At 37.6% G+C, this 26149-nt stretch overlaps 1 protein-coding gene across 1 annotated transcript in view; it reads left to right on the top strand.

The window, feature by feature from the left end:
• LRP1 (LDL receptor related protein 1) overlaps window positions 1-26149 on the top strand; it is a 181681-nt gene that overhangs the window by 26001 nt on the left and 129531 nt on the right. Inside the window, exons 2-3 of the mRNA XM_072398352.1 lie at window positions 13484-13606; window positions 24556-24693. Of these exons, the coding sequence (XP_072254453.1) occupies window positions 13484-13606; window positions 24556-24693 (261 nt within the window). The remainder of the gene's footprint in view (window positions 1-13483; window positions 13607-24555; window positions 24694-26149) is intronic.

Raw genomic sequence — 26149 nt, 5'->3', positions numbered from 1 at the left:
ACGACAAATAGGAATGATGTGGAATGCGCCTGGTGTTTTTTCCCCTCCCTCTCTTATTGCTTTACTCTTAATAATAAAACATCTGTTTTTAAGATCAGACCAATCTTAGGATCCGTTTATGGCTGTTTTCTTTAGCTGCCCTGATTAGGTTGAAAGAAATCAGCAGTAAAAAAGCTCTGTTGTGTCATTGCAGTACATTCACTACACATACAAGGTCTGTGAAGTGTATAATGTGATTTTATGTGATGTCAAAGTAGACTCAGCATATTACCTACTGTAATTTGTAAATTGCTGAGCTTCATTACAGAATAAACTTGGCTCTGCCGTGCATGGTGGCATCACATCAAAACACTGTACATATGTGTGAAGCTGGCCTTGTAGCAAACTGATTAGCTGTCATGGCCTTTCAACAGCTTTACTACTGTATATTACTGATCTAAAATCAATATGCCTCAGGAGATCTGACCTAAGCGGAATATTCATTTCTTTGGAATGGAAGCCAGCCATGTAAACTACGGCCAAATCACCTATGAGAATATACATTCAGATCTTCATCAGTCCCGAGGCTTCTCCCTTCATTTAACAGATGGTGGGGTCTGTGTGATGTGGACACTTTTCTATTAGCTGTACAGTGCCAGGATCTTCTCAGGATCTGAGTAAAAGTCTGCAGGTAGTAATGTGGGGCCCGCCCGCCCAGAGATGGGCTTCAACCTACCTAATACAAGTAAAACTGTATTGGGTTTATGTGATCGTGATATAAGTGATACTGGTAGGCACTGTGAGAGTTAGCAAGGCTACTAAGCATGAAAGCGGCAGCTATATTTACCTAGAGATACATATGAAGCTACATATACCTATACCTGGGAAAAAGAACCTATACCTAGAAACAATGATTTTAAAACATTAATACACACTATTTACACTACAAAGTAGATTATTATTTTTATCTAAAGAATCAAAAAAAAAATGATGAAAGTTATGGGTTTACCTTCCTCCCCACCAGCCAAAAAGTGAACCCTTTAATTTCTTATATAGAGTATTAGTAAGTTTACATAACCCCCAATCAACCCCTACCCCAACACCACATATAACCTCCCCTACTGCTCCATGCAGTCACTGAGAGTAAAGTAAAATACCCAGCATCTTCCATTATCTCTTCTCCATGCTGCGTGTAAACAGAGGGCAATATTATTTTCTGGTATGTGAGATTTATAACTATGTTAGACAATGTTTTGCAAATGCTTTGGAGTAAAACGCATCCAAAGATGTGCATGTGCTTTGTGTTTTTGAGATTTTTACTATTACCAATAAAAATGGAAATGGTTCTTCACGACATATAATGTATTCTCACTATGACTTACCAGGGCACTACTAATTGAACAAGTCTGGTCAGTATGAGTTACTGAATACTAAATTGCACACACAAAAAAACCTAATTGACAAATTACAACTTTACCGGTTTTCTGCCTCCAGTCAGCATTTACACCATCACTGTTCATCAGGAATAATGACGAGCATGGCATTTGGCAGATCAATTCACCATCTATTATAGATGAAGCTGCATATAGGCTATGAATAACTTTTTTTTTTTAATTGTTAGTGTTCATCTACAAGTGTAGAATATTGCAGAAATTACTTGTCTAGGATTAAACTTGAACTAAAATTGTCTTTACGCAATCCACCTAACTCAGCTTTTTCCTTGAAAATGGAAAGATGGCTGTGAGTACATAGAGTGTGCAGTGCTCAAAATTATCCTCCTACTAGAAGGGTACATTTAAAGAAAAGTTAGTAGTGCTGAATAAGTAGGTGCTCATATCTAGTAAAAGATTTTGGGGTACCAGAAATTGTAAATGCTGCATTGGTCCCATAAAATGAAAGGAGTAGTAAAAAAAGTTTCTCTATAAAAAGGTTCATTTTCAATTGAAGACTAGTTATTCTTTGAATTCCTTCTTGAGAACTTTGGCATTTTTAAATAGCAGGATCTACTGTGGTATTTTTTTTACTTTCATAAGAGTCTGACAGATGAAGATTTAATATAAATTAGGATCATTTTATGGGGCCTCTGCCCCTAGACTCCATACACATAAATAGTCGCTTTAGCTAAACTGGTCTTAGATTCTTTCTTCCGAATTAGGATGGCAGACGGATGTGTTGGGTGTGTAATCCATCTTGAGGTATCTTTCACATGAAAGATTGTTCTACAAAAATCCCATTTTATCTCAAGCAATCAATTGATATTTAGCAAGTTACAAGTTCTAGCTAATTTTAGGGAAAAATCCAACTTGGGTGATGTCTTTTTTGTCCTTTTTAAAGAATATGTAGGGGTTGTCCACCTTTTCACAATTCACTTATACGTAAACCAGAAGATTGTACTTTCCATTAAGAGATTTTCTCTTTAAAATCATGCAGTGGGAACGCAAACCTCTTCACTTTCCCATCACAAAAGGATTTGTTCATAATTGTCACTCTTGGTGTCATAAAACAGCACTACATGTTTTGACACATTTTTCTACAAATGACACAGGTCCCTGCTGTTAGTCTGGAATTTATGATGCTTTCAATGGGCATACTTATTAAAGAATAATTGGTGATGATGTGACATTTACGTGACTTCTCCTTCTCGCCATTCTGGTGATACGGCTGCAATTTATTTATTTTTTATCCAGTGTTTTACAGTGCTAACGGCCGTATAGTTCACCTTCTTTCCAAGCCAAAGATTTGCATATATAAATTTTTTTTATTTTACAATGAATGGAGCATTAATACAAAGCAGATATGAGAATACTTTTGTGAAATACTATTGTGATACACTTAATAGCAAACAATAGAGAATGTGTTTATTGTAATTTTTTTTATCTCTCCATAAGTATAAAGATAAAAAAGGCTGATCTGAGTCTTGTGGGACTAGATATCTGCTTTTCATGGTGCTTTGCTAATAGTTTTTAGAAAGGTAAAATCAGAAAATTTATACCATTTTTAGCAAAACCTAGGTTAGAATTTTTTTCTTCAGTATAAGTGGTCTCATGGATATGAAAAGAACATTAACATGAACATTTGGAGATAGAAGACGTGCATAATATGGTGCAAAAATGACTATATCAGACTGTAAATGACTTTGACATGTAAGGGTTTAATAAAAATAAAGCAAATAAAGAGAAAAGTATGGAATGTAAAAAGTTCTTCGGTCAGAAAAATATTAGGAGCTAGCTCTTCCTCAATATCTATGGATTGCTTGATTGTGGACCACCATCTTTCCCTCATGTCATCCAATCATTGCTCTCTGTGTAGTGCTCACATGCTTACAATGTCTGCAGAGAAAAGTGGTTGGTGGGTCTAAATGGTTCCATATGCCGAAGTAGTGGTCACTGCTGCAACAAAGATTAGCACAATTCACTTCCAATTAAAAAGTCACCAACTGCGGCAATTTGTGAGGAGTATTTTCTTGGGGTGGAAACTCTGTACCCAGAAATACATGGAAGAAGAAATTCATATAAAAATGCCTTCATTAAATACAGGTTGCTTATAATATCTGAGTCATCAGAGCAACAATCTGCTGGTGGGTGGTGAGTGTGACTGTTGCACCAGAAAGGCTTATGATAAAGGTTTTCTCCACATGGATGCCTATAATTGACTTAAGCATCTATATGGTTTTGTACATTCAAGTGCATTGAGTTTAAAATTGTGAATATTTTTCACTTTTTTTCTTGGTGGTGGGGGGTGGGGTCGGTCAGACAGTCCATTTGAAAAAGATCAGGGTGTAGGTGCCAGATTTTAGGTAATAGAATTGATACTTTGGTGCTTTTTTCTATGGCAAATGAATGATATTATGTTACCAGAACAATAGAATAGACCAATAGCAGTCTAACTTTTTTTTAATAATGCTTACCAGTTACATTGCAACACATTGAAACTTGTAGGAAGTAGTAGTGTCCTGAAGAAGTGGTGAATATATATGCAGCTGTGAGATTTAGTTATAGTTTTAAGTAATAAATGTGGATCAGTAAATAATAACCTACAAACTTTTGTACATTAAAGGAGGACCTGTTCTAAAAGAAAAATATAAACCACCTTTGCTGGTGTGATGTCATTGTGTCAATTGTGTAATGATCTTATTGTGTCAATTTTTGAGAAGGAACAAGTATGCAGATAATTACTCATTTTACTGGCTGCGTATTTTATCCAGATGAGTTACTGAGAAAGAGTTGAAATCAAGCAATGAGCATAGCTGTTGAGCAATTAGTATTTTTGCAATGTAATGGCAGCCCCTGTGTTTTCCTTAATTTGTGGTAAAAACTGAATTCATCTTCCAGAAATGTATGGTACAGATGATGATGTGAAAACCAAGGTCTCATTTTTACAGAGACAGCTCTTAAGTTGAACTTGTCCCTAGAAGTCACAAGGTTGTACTGTAAATCGGATTACTGCAGTCATTGACACGTCAACTTTCATTACACGTTTGTCTGTTTCGTCTTCAGATACATCCTTATAGCTTGATGCTGCCGCACATTACCATAAGACTGACTCTCCCAATCAAATCACACCCATTTCAGCCATGACAGGGAAAAAAAAGCAAATTAGCTTCAACTCCGTATAATATGTAGTAGATAAAACAAGCAATTTTTATCCAGGCAGGGGCTATATGATCTGTGGCCTGTCTGCCAAATTCTTGTGTCCATTATTCAGTCCAAGCTTTAAATTTATTATTCTGCTCTCATGAAGAATAGTCTCATTGCTTTGTTGCGCTTTGTTGAGCATCTTCTATATCTCGGTGGCCATCGCAAATAGGCTTGAAGCACAGCGTGTGTGACCAAAATATTAAGTAAAGACCTATCATGTTGGTCACGTCTGCTAGCAACTCCAGGCAGTCAGTGCAGAGGAGAATGGATGCAGAAGTGTGAGGCCTACTTTCTCTGACCTGACCAAGCATAAGCTTTTTATAATGCATGCGTCCACCATTTGTGTTTGGTGAAGGAATTATCCAGGCAGGTTTGGATAATACAAAATGTGTCCTTGAATAAAGCTCTGCTTGGGTCTAATTAAAATGTAGGATTATGCTTTAAAATCAGGAGCTGTTGAAATCATTAGATAAAATATGTTAACACTTTTACTTCCTTTCTTTTCAACTGCTAATTTGCATCCAGCAACTGACACCAGTAAACAGTGGGCCCCCCACCCCCACCTCTTTCTGATTTACAACTCGGGCACAGAAAAAAGCATTGATAACTTGCTTTTTTATCATTAGACATGAGCTTTATTTTGCTGAATAAAACCAGTCCGCAATGGTTGGACCCAGGAACGCATATGTAAAACTTCTGTTTTCTTGTATAAAAGCACAGGGACCCAGTAAATCCATATGATGTTCTTGTAGAAATGGCTATATGATGTGACTGGCTATAGTTTGTGCTTTCTTTAATTTATTCAGGTATACTTGTGAGAAAAAGAATGGAACAGTGGCCATTGCTGGTTTGACTTCAGGGCTGCCTTCCTGTCTGGCCTCACTACTCAGTTGGTTAGTAATATGAAATAAGCATGGAGCCAGTGTAGTCTTAGAAGTCTGCCCACCCAGGTAGCAAAGTCAAGATCATCATAAAACCAATAGGCCTGCTGTTTTACAAAAAGAAGTCAAGTAATGGCAGCTCCCGTAGTTCACTTAATTTTTAAGAATATCTGTACTTTTAAATTAGAAGTCTACAGTACACATCATTCAACATCAGTCCTCAGGTATTAATGAATGAGCACAGAACAGCAACGGCCCTCCTGTATCACCATATGAGCACTACTCTGTCCAGGAGTCCTGGTGCACTCTGGACCGGTGCATGATGATGAAACCTGGGCTCACAGGAATTGGGTTACATGACACTGTACATCATTTAATCAATAAAGACTGTGAAGATTTCATTTCAGGAAGCAATTACTGTAGGGGAGCCTCTGAAAGCATGTTTTGCCGCATATTGCTTTGTATTTAGAGGCCAAGTTGCATGCACCATGCCACAATCAGTTGTTGCCATCAGTTTGCCAACACAAAGGTTTGTGTTTTTTTTGTGGTTTTACATATGAATTTTTTTATAGCCCACATCTATTTTTTCCCCCTAATTTTTTACCCTCAAATGGGATCTGAAAATAAAATATAGAATAAAGTAATAATAACTGCAAGTTATGATTTGTGGTAATCAGCACAAGGTTAAATATGCATTCACCCACACTTCCCAATTATGACTGATTTAGGGAATGACATACGTCTTTAGTAGAAGAGGAGAACAAATATGACAAACTGAATAAGGTATATATTAGGTTGCTTCTTCAAAAAAGCAACAAAACACAGGGTATACTTTATGTGTAGGGATTTATCATGTTTTTTAGAGCATTTGGGTCAAAGGCCATGTCAGCTCTTTGTAAATAACTCATGGCTATTTTGTTTTCTAAATATTAACTTTAGTTGAAGAAGTGTTTAATCAAGATCAAGTCATGACCCAAGCTGGAATGAGGCCCAACCACACCACAGGAAAATATAGCAGCATTTATTTGTGCGTAGCCCTATGGATATGCGTGTTGCTGGATTCTTCCTATTGACTGTAACATGTCACATCAGAGTTTTTCCACAATGGCAAGCCTTTTCAACATGTCCGAACTTCTGCAGGATGAGAACATACAACTCTTGAAAGCACTATTGTCACTTGAAAGGCAAGCCACATGTTGCCTTGTTTTTACAAGCTATGCTCAATTTTTATCTCCGTATATGATAGCCCTAAATCAGACATGGACAGGATTTGATGTGCCTTTGAACAGTCAAGTGGTTAGATTTTGATGATAAAAAAAAAAAGAAATTAATTCCTATTGACCATAATGGATACAATCCAGGTATAAAAGTGTAAGCTCACCCAAATTCGAAATTAAATATGTTGGTTGATGTTAGACAATTAAACCACCATGCCATCACAAGTGTGTATACTTGTGTTAAATAATCCAACAACTGCTCCCCTTTTTGTATTTTGTTAAATTTATGTTACACATTTTATAGCAAATTCAACAGAAGATGCTAAAATATACAAATCGAGTGAATACTGGGAGGGGACAGGTGGTCAATAAGTGGGGTGGGGGGATCACATGACAAATATAGTGTTTCAAGTTCTTTCCATGGGAATCTCGCAACCCCTATAATTTCTCAACCCAGAAATTTGTTTAAGCTGGGTGGCAAGCAATTGGAAGCAGGTGGTGGCCTCTCTAATGTGACCCAACTCATCAGTAACCACCCAAAAACAGCTGTGGGGTTACAGAAAAGTGGTGGGTGGTGCGCCCAGGTAAAATTGGCTGGGGAGAACACTGATAATGTCAACTTTTTTATACTCTGCTCCACCCTTTTATGCCCACCATATTAGTATGTCTTTTTTTCTATCAACTGTCCCCTGTATTGTGACCCACCTTTTCAGTAACCACCCAAAAACAGTGGTTCCTGAAAAGTTCTGGGTGGGGCACATGGTTAAAAGGGGCTGGGGAGTTTATGGATTTAAGTATTCTAGATGAAAAGAACCAAAGTTGGAAATTATAGGGGGAATCTCCTTGTTTAATTATCTAATACTTAAAGAAAGGATGACAGGAGGAAAGCAGTCAAACCTAAACAACTGCTGAAAACGTTTATACAAATATTCTGATATGACTACAGCTAATTGTGATTTGTCTAATAATATATATTTTATGTAAACTGCATATTTTTTAAGCAATGTAACTTTAACCCTAATCCTAATATATTTTAAACATACATACATTTTTGACAACCTTATTTGAAAAGATTTTTAGCCATTTTAATAACTTTCTTCTAATATCCTTTGTGTCACAGTATCTTCGTTTCATGAAGTTGCCTTGCAGTATTACTGAAATAAACTGCTATCTCATCGAGAGGTGTAATGCAACATAAACAAATGAAAGTGGATTTTGAAACAATGCCCAGAATTAGTCTGAATTACCACCATTTATGTTTTTAAGGTTTTATAGCATTTTAAACTTGTGTTTTCTAAATATAAAGCTGCTCTTAAGTATTCTAGATTAACTAGTTTTCATGAATGTGCATCTAGATCTATACCCTAGGACAGGGTTTAGGCAAACTCCGACCTTTAGGCCAGATATGGCCTGACCAGTAGTCCGTTCCGGCCTAATGCCCCCCTGGTTGATGCGGCCTAATACTGGCCGACGGGTCGGCAGCCCGCGGCTCCGGAGCCGTATGCGGCAGAAAGGGGTAAGGAGACATTCCCTGTCCTCCGTATGCATTGTGGAAGAAAGGATTTCCTTTCAGAGGTGTTACTGGTGAGGGGCGGAACCATCAGTGTGGGACTCGAGAGAGAGTCTAGCCTTCTTGACCTCCTAAAATGACCTAGTAACCAAAAAAAGTTTGCTAACCCCTGCCCTAGGATTTCAAGGGCTATGGGCAAATTTACTGTGTATGGGAAGTATGCATATAGGGGAACCTGTCAATCCAGAAACCTTTTCCCATCCTTTTTGGGGGTATAGCAGATCAGAAAGTTACATTTGGTAAGTTGTACTGGAATATGGTGTCCACTGTTTCACTGGGCTGCAAAACTGACAGCCTATTTGTACTGCTTATCATTTCCAGCTGATAGTATAGAAGCTGCTCTAGAATTACTAACAGAAGAAGGTTCATTCATTGAAAACTGCAATCTAGCAACAACAGTCTGGCCTGGCAGCAATTTATCACTATACAATGAATGCCTTACAGTGCAGTATTGATAAGCCTTGAGATTCTTAAATCAAGTAAAAATAAACCTTGGGTAAAGATATTTTACGTAGTTTTGATGCACATAAATGGGTTCTTAAACTTTGTGGTAGAAAAAAAATAAAAACCGTTGTGTAATTTTGGAGAGTGGGTGGTTGGAAAGGTTTAGCCAACAGAATGTTTTTGTTTTCTGTGGAGCTTCTGTTTCTAAACTGGTGTTTTGGTGCTTTAATTTCTCACCATAGCAGTATGTGTGGGCATCATTAAAGGTTAGACTAACATTAGAGAGTAGGTTAAGGGTTAGGGGTCAGAAAAGAACAATCCCTGTACAAAAACTGTTAGAGAAAACAGTAGGCACACTGAAGCTTACATTTATATCGGAACTTAAAGCCTTGTGTAAACCTACTACATATGTACCTGCATATCCCACAGACCCTTAGGCGGGGTACACATGCGCAAATATGGTCGTTGGAAAGGATCTTTCATAATCCTTTCCAACGACAAAAGACTGCTCGATGCATGAACGAGTGCTGTACATACAGCATTGTTCCTCTCTATGGAAAGGGGAGAGGGAGAACGATGTAGCGGCACCCTGCTGCGCGCTCTCCCCTTCCCATGCATTAGGATCGTTTGTTGTCCATCGTCCATGATTTTGATACTGTTGTGCGGCGATGGTATTGTGTATATGTTGTCCTAGTTGGCATTTGTGCAGAAGCCTCATGCAAATTGTAGATCTAAATAGAGGCTAAGATGGCGCCATCCTCAGTTTATAGGGGGCAAAAAGGTTTACAAATCTAGTTGCAATACGGTCACTTTTTTTTTTAGCTAACCATCCTTTTTTAACAGTTAGTTGTGTAAATAGAGCCGGTTGTGTTCAGGAAATAGTTTTTCTGTTTAAAGCTGTAGAAATATATCTAAATGTAAGAAAAAAAAGTTAAATTTATTGCAGCTTACCAGATGTGGTGGTTGTATTTTTTTCTCTCTAAAACACTACACAAGTGTACAAGACGGCCATGGGTTTTTGGAAGGAGCAGAAGAAGAAGAAAACTCATTATTTGAGTTTACATTTACTTTAATTTATCAAGAAGTTAGTTTTTGATGACTAATCTACGTGACATTTGCTCACTATTGACCTTCCCCTACACACCTTAAAGTGGATCAATTTTTTCTCTTCTAATTAAATGAAAGCCAAACTAGACATCAATATGTAAACATGATTGTGCTTTCTAGGTGAAAGGCTTCTGTGAAAAACAGACTTCTTGGGATCAAGTTTTCAAAATTATCAAAAAAAAAAAGAAAGGAACAACAACTATTTAGTTGTATGACTACTGTAGGTAGGTGTAGGTCCACTGTATGACCTACAAAGGAACTTGTGATTGTGTTCAGCTACAAAACACTTTTGCACAGCACAGACAGGAAGATCATTGCACTACTTTTTGGTTATCTTTTCTGTTTCCTGAATTGCCTCCCTGCTAAAAGAACAAAGACAATAATACTGATTGAATGATTGATAGCTAGCAAAATGAAGGTGAAGTGGTATGGGAAGCTGTATTGCTGACCTAGGATGTAAATGTGTCACTTTCTTTGTTGTATGGTATAGCAGATGTGTGCAGATCACAAGATTGGCTGTACAGGATTACAAATCTTGGCAGTCAACTTGGCAGTCAAAACCGTAAACTGGTATCTCATGCGGACGTGTCAAACGATCGTGCTATGTAGTGACTGCACGTCTGCCAATGCAGTCACCACAACATCTCTTCTGTGGTTTGGTTTTGCAATTGGTGTGATGTGTCAGAGTAGGCCACAGGCATTTACCTGATTCAAGATCCACTGCCAGAATGCTGTGTTTGAAAAGCTAAATTTATATTTTTTTGGAGCCAGTCCACCAAAACAGGATATTAAATTAAAAGAATCGGGTTGGTGAACTAAATAAGTTTACGGTGTGATATAGATTTTTCCAAATCATTTCCCACTCATCGGAGAGTTTTGGTTGTTCCAAGTCCATCTTTATGTATTCTGGCATGTCTGTTGTTGAATTCTACAACAAAAACACAAAACAAAAAAGGGGTGAAAAGGTTGAGTTAGAACCCCTTTTGTAAGGCTAGTTTCAGACCTGCAGTGGGAACAAGCATTCTCGCATGGCAGTTTGGCACTTTGACAACCACTCGTCTGTCCACACTGCTCCGCTATAAGAACTAGCGTTTTGACATTTGGCGGCAGTTCTGAACTACTGACTGCTGGTTCTGGCCCCCATTTATTCTCTATTGAGTTGTCACAGGTGAGGCACCAGATATAGTAGGGAGGTATAGGGGAAATGATGTGCTTGTATGAACAGAGCCTTAGGCCATAACAGGTATGCAGACCCAGAAACTCATGAGAGAGTTCTCCACCTCATTCCATCAGTTCCTGACAGATAAGAAATGTTTAGGTTTTGAAAATGTAGTTCCAGTTTTGCGTGGGCTAACCCTTTTAATGATGATAATAACCATTCAGATATAGTACATAAGACCACGTTTTATGTATTCAACATTCATTTCATTTCTGCAAACTTGTGTTGTAAATTGGTAATTTTTTAAAACAAAGTTGTGTAATTTTATTTATCTTTCTGAATGGAATTATTTAATCACAAATCTTACTGGAAATGAGGACAGATGAGTGATGGGTTTGTGGCAAGTTACTCTGTGAAAGTTTGCAGCCTCTTGTTTTCTAACAGAGAATTAGTGTCTGTGAGAGCTGCATGCTAATATCCGAGAGGGAACAAATAAGCTTTAGTTTGAATTCAGGTCAATGTTCATTATGTTGGACTATCTCTTCAGAGTCCGCAGTAGCAGTAATGGACAAGCTGTGCTCATTTTCTATAAACTATGTCAGTAAAAGATCTGTTTTTTTAACAAGTGAAAGTAGTAGTATTTCATTTGTACGAGCTCCGAAATAAAACTGCAGAAAGTACTGCAAACTCCTAGGCCTATTCTTTGTAAATTTAGTTGTAGAGAAATTATTTCTACCTCCTCTGCCACACTTTCAATGCCAGCTTAGGTTTGGAATAGATGTGATTAGGGTTCATGTCCCTTTTATATGTAGTCATTTTACTACTGCCGTGGTGGTTTCCTTCTAAGATCATCAATAAAAAAAATGTTGGCTTTCGGAATTTACCCAAAGACAATTCAAACCATACTTCTAATTTATACTTTGTGATAACATGCAGCGCACAATGAATGTCATGCAAGTTTCCACTGTATTCTGTGATCTCCAGCATTATTGGACTAGTTTAGTGTCTGATATTGCCTGGCTTTTTGTAGGCCGCTGAATTGGTTATGTTGCACCTGCAATCCTGATGCAAATGGCAATCTGAGTCAATCTCAGCAGAAACACAAATGAAAAAGCACTCATGGGTACATATCTCTTTCACTGGCTGAAATTCTGAATTCCCGCTATTAAGGGAGCAGCTTCAAAATAACACTAGTGTTCAATTCAGTGTTCAACAAGAAATATTTTTAAGCCAGGTGATAAGAAATTATAGGCAGGTCGCAGCCCCTGTATTGTGACCCAACTCTTCAGTAACTACCCAAAAACAGCCTGGTGGTCACCTAAAAGGGGCCTGGGAGAACACTAAACATTCCACTGGTTCAGCCAATGAGGGAGCGATGGTGCAGAAGCACATGAGTTTTGTCTGCCCCTGGTGATTCTGTCATTGGCTAGTTGCTGTCAGCTTTTGTTTCACTTTGATTACATGAGCCTGAAACAATGCTGTGGTACGTTGTTTTTAAAAGCTGAAGTTTTTTCTGCTAGTACTTTGCCTTTTCTGATTTCTCTTTTATCTTCATCATCATAATGCTAATGGAAGTACTAAACAAAACCTTTTTGTTTTCTTTACATACCTACATGATTAAAGCTGTGTTATTCTAGCAGAATTTGGCTGGTGGGAGTGGCGGGCAGGGTGCTATTTCATAAAAACAGGACGTTGTGATAACATCCACTTGTGATAAGAACTGATATTCAGTGAATAAAAGGGATAGGCCAGGAAAAGTTTAGCCTAGGAGGACGGAGAAAGATGAGCTGGATGTCTATTAGCCAGCAAATGAGGAGAGCTCTATTGGACTTCCGGCAGCTCAAAATGCACACTGAGAAGCTGTGCGGTAAAATCAGAACACAGATTTAAATAAGAATAGATAGATTTCAATAGGGTAGACTTATGCGCACCTAAAGGAGACTGCGCACCTAAAGACAGAAGGTAAGGCTGAAGTTCAGCTTTAACCTCTGGAACCTGGAATAAACATTTTTTGAGAATCTATATCTTTAACTCTAACGTTGTTATTATAGTATTATAGTCCTATATCAGACTGTGGTATGTTATTATCTTTATGTCAGAACGGTCCAGATTCAAGCGGTGCTGTCTCCTGTCTAAACTCGGGTTTGATAAATAGAACTCAGTCTTGGCTGTTGGAAAAGATTTTTGAGTGTCTGTTCAGTGTATTGACCTCAATTAGGAGATGGTCCTTATAGTCTTAGAAGCAAAAAATATAATTTAAGAAAAATAGGATAATCCATGAGAGGTAGGCAGCACTAAAGTTAACAATTGTTTTTACTTTAAATGGCGGTGGCTTAGGAAATTGTACAAAATTGAGGGTAGAGGAACCAACCAAAAACCTTTCTAAAATAAAATCAGTTATAATGTTTAACCCAACACTATTTTTTTCCACTTATTATTAAGTCTTAATGCAGACCTGTAATAATGGACATTTTTCTTTTGCATTTCAGCTCCAAAAACATGTAGCCCTAAACATTTTGCGTGCAAGGACCAGGTAACGTGCATATCAAAAGGTTGGAGGTGTGACGGTGAAAAAGATTGTCCAGATGGCTCTGATGAAGCCCCTGAAATATGTAAGCATTTCTTAATTCCTTTTATTGATTATTTCTGTTTGTAGTCGCTAACCAGTTTGGGTTCTTATACGTCCCAGATATACTCCTTTTAATTCAGTTGCACTTTACTAATACTTTTGATCCAGATGCTTTACAAAGGAAACTGGGAGTTTTGCATTTATTCCTCATTTACTGCTTTGCTAATTCCTTTACTGTTCTACAAAGTTTGCTGGAATCTGGGCATTTTCACCCAATGTGAAAGGTCTGACCACAGAAGCACAAGGGAGAAGTTTTTGGTCTGAACTTGTGGCCTTTAGGAGTGAAGTACCATCTTGTAAGAAGAGGTGTCTTGTAAAAAAGATCTTGTAAAAAGAGGTGTCTTTGACTTGAGAACATCTGGATCCTGATTTAGTTCCCATAAATCTTTTGTACCAGGCTCTTAGTCTAGTTTATTACTTTGGCCTGCAAAAAAATATATATTTTCTTAACTGTTAGACTTGTACATATGGATGTTACCAGATGCTGGGCTTGAGTTGGTATATTGAATTTAATGGCTTTAAACACACCAGACACTAGTATAGTGTTTTTTTCTTTACATTTTGCTCTCCATAGGGTTAAAAAGCTGCTTTTAGTGTTTGAAATATCTGATGATGCCTTTTGTTTTCTCCAATGAGCTATGCATCCAGTGGACAAGTATGTACAAAGCATTTAGGTTCATTAGTTTTGGGCAAGGTACGTAGGGTTGTAGATGGAAGAAGGAAAACCATACAGACTTCTGAAATGAGCCTTTTCCACATGTAAATTTAAATTTGTCATTTCCTAAAAATCAGAACAGTTGGTCTTTTCAAACTTCCAGGCAAATTATTTTATTGTGGAAATGTGTAAGCTGTTCTGCAAGCCCTTGGTTTTTTGTATGTCTATCAATCTTGTAAAAATAATTGCTACCCTATTGATTACAATACAGGGAGTAGGTAGAAACACAGAAATTAAAATTGTCTCAGTTCTCACTACTAAACAAGTTAGAGATATAAACTTCAACTTACAAGACCTGAAGGTCAAAAATCATGCCCTCTGACACTTTCTTAGTGTACTGATGTTTGTCCACCTCTTCCTGCCTCCTGCACATTTATATTGGTTATTAGGGTGTGAGGGATTAGAGCCCCAATAACAATGTTTGTTACTTGGAAGATGGTGGGGTGGTCAGGTGTAGCCTTAACTGATTTTAAGCAGCAACATGAAGAAAAATCTGCATGTACTTGCAATGCTGCTAGGAGGAACAAATGACACTACTTTCTAGGAAGAGTAAAGTATTAGAATGCTTCCCTTTAATGCACTGTAGCATACTCTTGTGAGATTTTGATCCCAGGAGGCAGTGTTGAGGCAAGGGAATATCTTTTGCCCTTCTTGAAAATGTAGGACACAATTCAGACTAAGGGGTAAGTTTTTTTTTTTTTTAAATAGCGTTATTTAGTGCGGAGGGAAGCTTTCAATAGAGTTTCATTTTCTGAAAGGCCTGCTTTAGGCCTTCTCTGGCTCCAAACGCTGCTCCTTTTTCATCCAGTGGATATTCATCTGTCTCCATTTCATCTCGGGCGCCACCATCCTGTTCCTTCTTCTCTTCCTCATTCCGATATTCAGCCATCTGAATTAGTTGGGCCAGGACTGTGAGAGGTGAAGCCAGGATGTGCCGGATATCCTGGCAACCAACGAAGCTAACTTTGACAGATGAGATATTGATCAGGTAGGTAAGAATACTTATTGCAGAAGGGAATTTAATTTCTGCAATAAAGCCCTGTCTGATGCCAAACTCTTGAATGCTGCTTTGCAGATTTCAGTTCTTTTGCTATTTGAATGTAAAAATTTAAGCATATTTTGAATTGAATTAAGTTGTGTTGTTTCTTATGTGGCTCGTGCAGAAATTATTCTCATTAACATAAACAGCTAGGACCTTGGAAAATGTAACAGGTCAACTGACATAAAGAGCTGTGTGATTTTTTAAATGTTACAGTAATAAGCTAGATGTGTATATTCCTTTCTATTCCTGTCCTGACAAAAAAGTCCATCATTAAGGTCCGTTAGTGGCTGTACCCACCGTACAAACATTTAGGACTTGCTAAAAACCAGTGTTCACAGGCTCCATCTGACAGTGTCTTATTCATGTTGGTGCAAGTAATCACGGGGCCATAGCCCATGACCGGGAATTGAGCACAAAGCTGCTGTGTGCTACGTGTAGGCAGGCATGCAGACTGAGAACTGCTTGTTATGTCAAAAATAAATACACGAGACAACAAACAAACACATCACAGTACAGTAATGGCAAAACATAGATTGCTTCTTGTTAGGAGAGTGAAACTTCCATAGCCAACTCTGCAATATATGTTTAGCTGCTTTCTTTTACTGGACATTTTTCTTAAATGTTTTCTCTTTTTCTTTTTTGTGTAAGTGTAAAGCAGCAAGTTGAAAGGTCCTTAAAATTTCTTGTCTGTTAATTGGAAGATGTAGTTTTGTGTGTATACGTATGTACAGTTAGGCCCATAAATATTCGGACAGAGACAACCTATGTCTAATTTTGGTTCTGTACATTACCACAATTAATTTTAATTGAAACCACTCAGATGCAGTTGAATCGCAGACTTTTAACTTTAATTTAGTGGATTGAACAAAAAAATTGCATAAAAATGAGAGGAACTAAAGCCTTGTTTACACAATCACTTCATTTCAGGGGCTCAAAAGTATTTAGACAAATTAAAAAGCTGAAAATAAAATGTTCATTTCTAATACTTGGTTGAAAACCCTTTGCTGGCAAAGACAGCCTGTAGTCTTGAACTCATGCACATCACCAGATGCTGGGTTTCCTCCTTTTTAATGCTCTGCCAGGCCTTTTCTGCAGCGGCTTTCAGTTGCTGTTTGTTTGTGGGCCTTTCTGTCCGAAGTTTAGTCTTCAACAAGTGCAATGCATGCTCAATTGGGTTCAGATTAGGTGACTAACTTGGCCATTCAAGAATATTCCACTTCTTTGCTTTAATAAACTCCTGGGTTGCTTTGGCTGTATGTTTTGGGTTATTGTCCATCTGTATTATGAAACGCCTCCCAATCAATGTGACTGCATTTAGTTGGATTTGAGCAGACTAGATAAACACTAGTGTACCAGTGCCATGGCAGCCATGCACGCCCAAGCCATCACACTGCCTCCCGGATGTTTTACAGTTGATGTGCTATGCTTTGCATCATGAGCTGTTCCATGCCTTCTCCATACTTTTTTCTTGCCATCATTCTGGTAAAGGTTGATCTTGGTTTAATCTGTCCAAAGAATGTTTTTCCAGAACTATGCTGGCTAGCCTTTCTATTCTTGAGGCTTATGAGTGGCTTGCACCTTGCAGTGCACCCTCTGTATTTACTTTCATGCAGTCTTCTCTTTATGGTAGACTTGGATATCGATACGCCGACCTCCTGGAGAGTGTTGTTCACTTGGTTGGCTGTTGTGAAGGGGTTTCTCTTCACCATGGAAATGATTCCGCGATCATCCACCACTGTTGTCTTCCGTGGACGTCCAGGTCTTTTGGCATTGCTGAGTTCACCAGTGCTTTGTTTCTTTCTCATGATGTACCAAACTATAGATTTTGCCACTCCTAATATTGTAGCAATTTCTCGGATGTTTTTTCTTCTGTTTTTGCAGCTTAAGGATGGCTTGTTCCACCTGCATGGAGAGCTCCTTTTACCATATGTTGACTGTTCACAGCAAGGTCTTCCACATACAACCCCCCTCCCATCATCTCCAGGCCTTTTATCTGCTTAATTGATAATGACATAAGAAAGGAATTGCCCACACCAGTCCATGGAATAGCCTTTGAGTCAATTGTCCAATTACTTTTAAGCCCCTGAAATGAAATGATTGTGTAAAAAAAGGCTTTAGTTAGATTTTTACAGTCTTTTTGTTTAACCCACTGAATTAAAGATTTTTGAAAGAGAGTTGTTTCATTTAAAATTAATTGTGGTAATGTACATAACCCAAATATATTTATGGAATCAACTGTATATATATGTATGTATATATATATATATATATATATATATATAATTTTAAGCAAAATTAAAAAAATAAATACAAAAAAATAACCACTTTGGAATGTTGGCTTTTATAACAAAAGCCTTTAACACAGAGCTCCCCATATGCATGTTTGTGATGTCAGCCATAGTCTGTGTACATTTGCTTATGGTCTGCTGATTTCAAGTGTGGACTAATGGAGGCAAGTATGGATTCATCCCAATCCTATTGATGACCTGGTTTCAGTCCCAATTCATAGTTTCTTATTTTAGCACTTGATAACATTGATAACTGATGATTTGTGGGGGAATATAGAAGAAGCCGCAGGGGAGCACAGATCTATAGTATTAATGAAGCAGGTGCATGAAGTGCAGATCTTCCTTCCAGTTAGCAAATTATTAAGCCCAAAATTAAAATGTCGATATCCCTCTAATATGATTCTTCTCCATGTTGGCACTATATGAGTTAAAATTTCCAAGGAATAAATTGACAAGTTAAAGAAAAGGTCCATTGTTTTCCTCGGTATTGGACCTGTATGTATGGAATTGCATGATTTGCCTATAGTACTCCTGGTAAAGTGACCCAAACCCATTGTCACCAAAGGGTCAAGTAGGGGTCAAGTCCTGTAAAAGGCAATATGTTTGCTTTTCTGAGGACACATTGTTGCTCCTTCAAACTGCACAAAGTGGTATCTACAGCTAGCTTATATGTTGCTACAGGACATAGGAACCCATGGGAGAACAAAATATGATATTGCTTAGGTTGGGCAAGCATAATAAAAATAGTTGTTAGTAATAATTTATTTCAAATTACCCCTTTTTTTGACTGGCAGCTTTCATCTAATGGTACTATAGTAGACCTAACGGACCAACCAAGCCAGAAAGCACCGGTTCTACAACTGAAATTCTTTCAATGTGGAAGGATACCCAGGCATCAGGGGATTCCCTGATAAATACAAGAAAACATACTGTATATATGAAAACATGCATTAAATCCTTACTGTACCAAAACATACACCTTTTACACCAAATTTCTTTCTAGTTCTGTAGATTAGTATGATGGGACATCGTAAGGTAGGTTTTAGTCTGCAATAGTGAATACACTGTTTAATTTTTTCCATAGCTTTTTTACATTGGAGATTACGTTGCAGTAACTCATATCAAGAAGTTTCAGAAAAACTGTAATTACCCTTACTACATTAAATAAAACTATAATACAGTAATGTATTTGTTTATTCACAGTTTTGGGATTTTGCATTGTTAAAAGAATATTTGCCATTGGAATGCTATATAGGTGTCTTTATGTGGCTTAAGCAAGGTTTATTTGGTTGCCATATAAAGTCCATCCTATTTCCGGTCTGGTAATGGCTTATGTTTTATTTCACCCATTGCTGCTAATGAATTTTCCCTCTGATTGTTAAATTTTCCTCTCCTATTTGGCATGCAGTTGAATTTAATTATAATCTTTCCTTGTCAAAAGACAACTGTACTGAGACAAATTGGATGAGCCTGAAGAAAGCACGGGTTCACAATAAAATGTAATTTATTTAAAAATTATTCGGGTTTAATATTAAAAGAAATAAAATTTCTTCTGGTTTCATTTCATGAATACTCATGAATAGTTCCCGTGCTAAGACACCTTGCAGCAGACCTCAGAGAACCACATGCACTTGTTTTTCCTCATGAAATGACCATATACTTCATTTATCTAGTACATCTTTAAAGTTACTAGTGGTGTGTGATACAGAAGTATTTTTTTAGCTGTGGTATTACAGACTCTGTATCAACTTCAATATTGTGATTGTAAAGAGGCATATATATGTGTACTTGGGCTCAGTGCTTTGCATTGCATATGAAAGGACATTCAACATTTTTTCTTTACTCAGAGCAAAGAAGCAGATACTAACTTGCTTGAAGTATTGTATGAATAGACCTGGGAATCTATTAGCATTTGGTTAGAATAACTTTTGTATCATCAAATCTCAGTCCATAGAACTGGGGAACAGTGCTGCAAGGAAGTGCTGAGATACTGTTAGCAGTAGGGGCAGAGAGAAGAGGGAGGAAAAAGTTAAGAAAAAATGAAAAAAGATAAGGGTGAGAGATAGTTGGAGGTACTGAAAAAGGAAGAGGGGCATCTCTAGCCCAGCTAGAGCCTGGGATAAGTTCAATTTTAGATGCTGTAGGAATCAAGGATGACTTGATACTCATTGGTGTTAAACATCATCCAGTAGTACCACCTATATCTTTGGCTATGGAGATGATCTGCAGCCATCTTGATTGGCTGGGCCAGTATGACATAACGTTATACCCGGCATGTGCAAGGGAAGCCTGAATTAGTGGGTTTCTCTGGCAGCCAACCTGCAGCTCAGTTAATTGCCAATTTTCAAAGTTACATACACGTGTTTGTTTACGTTTTTCTTGGTAAAATGAAAAATTATATTTCTTTGTTCCCTTTCAGTTCATTCATTCTTATAACATGATATGGCAGCTAGTATTATTGGGCATATTTCAAGCATACATGCGCACATTTTAAATGCTTAAAAACCTTTAAAAAGTGACCTGTTTGACCGTTGTGGTCTTAAAACTCAACCCAGAAGAAACCTGTCTGAGCTACACAGCTTGGGCATAAGTAAACAAGAAAAAATCTGCTAAATGTTCTATACTGAGCATTTTCTATTTTGTCATATGACCTGGGAGCATGTTGAAGCATGCCAGAGCCATAGGTTTCCTTCAAGGAAAGCTGCTTGAGGTAAACAAGAATGACCTGCCTAATCCAACCTAAATGAAGAGATCTATATTCCTTTGACTTAATACAATGTGCATGCCTAATTTATAAGCTTTAAATGTACTTACATTTTTAGGACAAAGGTCAAGTTACAGGTTTTTTTATGAGTATTATAAACATTGTGTTTACATTTGGCATTAAGGTCACAAATTTAGAAGATTGAGCACTCAGCTGACACTTGAAGGCTAATCTCACGTTTGGAAAGTGTGTCCTACATCACATGAAGCACTTGGACAACAGAGAGTTATTGTACAGTAGAGCGAGCAAGCCGCAGTAAGCAGCCCATTGTCTAAATGTTCTCTACGGCTGTGTAAGATATCCGTGAAATGACATGAGAGCAGGGGGCACTAAACTGACCATGACAGTGAACAAGTCAGAGCAGAGTGAAGAAAAGAACTTATTATTTTTTTGTAGAAGTATGCAGTTTGCTGCTGTTCAAAGAGCCCTGGAGGGGAATATTTGGCCAACATAAAACACTGGAATACATTGCATATAGCTAACTCCCTATAAACAATTGGCAAAACTGTAGAATTTGTAGCCTGTCTGCTCCGTTTAGTCATTTGTAAGGGGTCTGAGAGCATTTCTCACAGAAAGAAAAAATATTGCTCACATAGCTCAAAAATATTCCAATTATCACAGATTTGCATTAATTTGGGAATACCAGAATAATTGCATTAGACTTGATTGAATCAGTAGCTTGGTCCAGACAAGCATTTAGATCAAGCCTGATCCCGTCAGAAGGCAAAAGAGAATCTCATCTTGGGTGGCACCTTTCCTGCACAAGAATGAAATGAAGTTCCCAAATTTCCTCTTGGCCTCCAGCTGCTTCTTAGTTTGCCTGTCCTGTGTGGGCTCATCAAACTTCTCCTTTCAAGAATATTTATTCTAAAGAGGGGCTTAAAGAACTTAGTCTGGACAAAATAAAAGTAAAAAACACATGCTTTATACGCAGAATGCTTTAAAAATGCTGAAGTTACAGGAAAAGGTAACGGTTTTTCCAATCTTCCATTTTCCCATTTTGGTAGGGCTATATGGATTGTGAAGCCTTAGGTGTCTACATGCCTATATGCATTGTGTTGCTGTCATGTGGTTGGCTGATTAGACATTTGTGTTGACAAACAGTTGAACAGGTGTGCCAAGCAAGTGGCCAGTGAGTGTATATCAAATTGCATTGCAATTTATTATTAAACAGGATTTATATAGCACCAACATATTACGCAGTGCTGTACAATAATTAGGGGTTGCAAATGGCAGACAATTACAGACAGTGACACAGGAGGGGGGGAGGGCCCTGCCCCAAAAAGCTTACAATCTAGAGGTGGGGGAAGTATCATCCTGAATGGGAGAAGGCTCCCACCTAAGAGTGGTATTGATAGCAGTGAGGCTTGTAGACTTGACTTTTCTCAGATTCTGTAGCTGACCGGGTAAAGTGTTTATACCCTGTCTACCATAGAAAGGAAGCACCTGGCATCTATTCAAAGATATTTCCCAACCAGTCATAAAATCTGTAAGTGTGATGAATAGATCTTCTGGCAGTCAGCACTTTTTGGCCCCCAGAGAAGATCTAAATGGGTCAATCTGTACCCACTTGTGTCAGGTGATTTTCAAATTAATTGCATTGCTTCTCAGGCTATATAAGGCTACTCCTAATACTTAAACCTCAGACAGAAAAAGAACCCCCCAAAACAAAGTAATATAGTTATATGTTCATTGTTATTTTTAAAATGCATATATAAAATGTTATTATACAACATGTATATATTTGATTTTAATTTTGCAGCAACCTCCCCTACCACAAAAAAAAGGCAGCACTAAAAGCCAAATAAGTGTGCTGCAGTTCACAGTTGGCAAATTCAGATGGTAAGGAATACTTTTATAGTAGCATAGAGCATGCGATTTATTAATAAAAAAGAAAGTATTGGGGATAGCTGGGGACAAACAACAGTGGTCATAAAAGAATTTTGAACTTGCCCAATGGAGGCACAGATGAGATGAAAAGGTCGCCAGAATAAGTTAATGTCTCTTCTGCTAGTATCATTACATTTTTTTCCTTTTTTTATAAACCACCACAGTTTATAGCAGATCAAAGTGTGCTGTATTCTATGTACATATATACACATAGGAAAATATGTGTAAATGAATGACTGAGATCATCACTGCTTATATATAGGTTAAAAAGACATATCTATCCAAGGAAAAAAGCCAACATTTTTCACCCAAGCTCTGTTTGTTTTGATGTCTAGGGTATTGTGTAGTGGTCTGGGTGTAATTATGATTAATGACTTAATACTCATGGCTGTCAAACTGTGAAATGTATTATTACCCAGATGCTGGTTACAGTTGTGCTTGCATGATTCCATTTGTGTTAGGAGAGGGGAAAGGTTACCTTCCGACCTATGCACGTGAGATGGCTGTGTAAATATGGACACCCACCCTCTGTGTACAGAAACTATTGGCAGGACATTTTGTGAGTGTATAAACACCCAGCATAGCCTTTGTATCACATGTGTAATGTGGAAAAGTTTTTTTTTTGCTTTTAACATTAGGTGGTTAAGTCATAAACCATTATCTAAAGAAGTAAATACAGACAGGACAGAACAAGTCCAAGCTCTAGGCTATTTTAAAAAATATGCAATGGAAATAAAGTATTTCATATTACTGACTTTTCAAACCTTCATTTCTTCTTGGAATTTTTGACCATTTATTCATATCGGGAAATTGTTTTAGTAGATTGCAAAATGTTAAATCCAGTGACCATAGTCAGTAATTGGATGTTATGGGTTACTACATATTGCACATTTCTCCCTATGGAGTAGACCTATTGGAGTTTTATCATTGTCGTATATGATTCTCTATTACTGTTTATCGTTATAGAAAATTGATGAACCGAGGCTTTAGAAATGGTCTAACCTTCTTTATAATCAAACTATGCTGTCTGTTTATTCTGTTTATACTGGTATATACCTGTCTGTCTGAATTCTACACAACCATATATTTTTATTATATCACATTTGTGCAGTATCAGAGGATTTAAAAATACATATAATGACCTTTTTGCCTAATGTTCTCTTTATATTCCTGCCAAGCTGATCTTTAAATATCCTGAGGAGAAACCAGAATACAAAGTTGTGGCATGTATTTAGTGCCATTACATTCTGACACAATCCTAGCTTCTGTCATTGCCCTGTAATCAAGAGCATGCCAAGGATGTATGATGGTTGGCTAGAACAGCTTTCACGGATGAGCCATCCTGACTGGAGGGAGGGACAGGGATGAGTGTATGAATGGGGGGACCATGTCTGGAAACTATGCTAAGCAGCCTTTTGCTGTACTGCTGAGAATTCTATGCACAATCACCTCCGCCAGTACCTTTATATATTTCAGCTCATTGGATCTTTGCCAGGTGTCTGTGTAGTGTCACCTAATCAGGCCAGAAAACAATTAGCATTATTTTCCCTAAATATGATGTTAGTGGTTGTTAAAATGGTTTTGCTGTGCCTTCTGCATTTTAGCCTAGAAGAATAGAGTCTACAAACACTGCTTTGTCATAATCTAAACTTCTTCTATAGAGTGACAAATGAAATGTTACTTGTGTGGGAAGCTCCAAAAAACATTGCTGCATATGATATGGTTTGACCTTGTTACTTTGATCCCCGTCAAAGGGTTCCTGCAAGAGACAAGAACCTAACCATCTGGTGTTCTGGGTGCATCACACTTGAGTACTGGAATCGTGAATGTGAGGCTTGATAAAAATATTCACGCATTGCACTAATCCATATGGCACACAACAGTAATACTGAATAATTTTATTTAGCCTAATAAATGTTAATTTATTGCCATAAATAAAAATACATCTGCTCCCCAGCTCTGATCAGAAAAACTAGATCACGTGTCTTTTGGCTACCAGTCAGTCTCCTATTTCCTTTTTTTCAATCAGCAGTGAGATTCTTAAAAAGCTGCCCCTGTATATGCCATCTATATGTACATGATAGAACAATCATGTATGGCATCTATACACAGGAATTATGATTTTACATACAGTAACCAACATTGGCAGCTTTATTAACTGTGTTTGAGTAATTTACCAGTTCTTCTCTACAACTCTTGTTTATACCAATGTTGTGTTTTTTTTTTTTGCCAGGTCCGCAGAGCAAAGTATCCAAATGCCAGCCAAATGAACATAACTGCCTGGGCACAGAAGTGTGTATACCTATGAGCAAACTCTGTAATGGTCATCCTGACTGCTCCGATGGCTCAGATGAGGGTCCTTTCTGCCGAGGTAAGCTGATAGCATTGCGGACAATGTTCTCTAAACTGTTTCCCAGAACTGATAATGATCATTGTTTGGCCAGATGATAAGGCAATGGCATCATTTCCCAAACACTACGGTGGAAAGGTCCTAATTTCATTACACAATAGGTGGGGAGACATCTGTCCCTTTCCTAAAAATAAAGAGACTCACGCAGATGTACTGCTATAACAAAACAATTATTTCCTTTCTTATCTTCAATCAGAAAATCTTACAGCTGAGAAAAAACTGAAAATAAATTAAATAAATGTACATAAAAGGAAGCATCTAAATACTGTTAAACCCCTTCCTCACCACAAAACACAGAATAGCGATGGGTTATGACATGTTTTTCCTGCTGGTTAGTGTTAACGTCCAACAGGTTTTGCATAGTGAAGCAGGTAACAATAAGAGTAATAGGCATAATACATTCAGCATCAAATGGTTAACAGTCCTGGTGAGTGTGTTTCCATCTTGTAGAATGGCTTGGCCTGGTTTAAATGGAGTTTCTTCTATTACTGTGACACTGTGCAGATGCTGGAAGTCAAGGGACATAGATGAATGCTGACTATAGTCTATAAGGCTTCTGTCGTGGATGGAAGGAAACTCTTACACAGGTTAGGGGAAAGACATAAAACTCCCCTGTCCTTTATGTTCTGGAATTTGTGTTACATTTTTAACTGCTAGAGGTAAAGGTTACACAGTATTACAGGGGATTATAAGAAAGAATCTGGGCTTTTAAGAGACGCTAAAAAAAAAATTGATAACATAGGGTTATAAGAAAAAATACATTTTTTAATGATGTATTAAAGCCAGAGTTGCTGCACAAAATGTGAAATTATGCTTTGGGGTCTCTCTTGGTTTGTCACCACCTGGGAACACTGTCCAACATTTTTGATACAGACATACATTTAAAGGGATATTTTAGCTATGTCAAATTTTGAAGGGTAAGAGTGCATACCTGAAAACAATGGAATCATACCTGGGTACCCTGTTGTTTATGTCTGTGAACTCGCTGGGTTTAAATCAAAGCTTTCTGAAATATCTTCAGTATCTGGCACATATCCTGCTGTGTCGCCAACCTGGTCCCCTAATGCGCCATGTAGTTCCATTTTTTGGCCACTCTGTGACATAAAGGCCACTGGAGAAACCATAGAATTCAGAAAAGATTGTGAGAAGGATTGGTAAATATTAATTACTTACTTCACAGGTATGACTATGACTCTAGCTAACAATCTCTCTTAGCTATGGTATGCCTTTAAAGGTATCCCCCCTCTTTTAAGCCTTTCAGTGTACCCTTTAGTTTTACTTATTTGGGTTACTGTGCATAACAGAATGCCATTTTCATCAAAGAGATAGGAAAATTAAGTTGTCCTAGCATTTGCTGAATTAAAAAAAAAAAACAAAAACAAATATTTTTATATTATTTATATATATATATATATAT

Source organism: Pyxicephalus adspersus, chromosome 1, assembly GCF_032062135.1.
Source record: "Pyxicephalus adspersus chromosome 1, UCB_Pads_2.0, whole genome shotgun sequence".
NCBI lineage: Eukaryota > Metazoa > Chordata > Amphibia > Anura > Pyxicephalidae > Pyxicephalus > Pyxicephalus adspersus.
The sequence above is the reverse complement of the archived record's forward strand: the minus strand, read 5'-3'. Positions and strand labels throughout refer to the sequence as shown.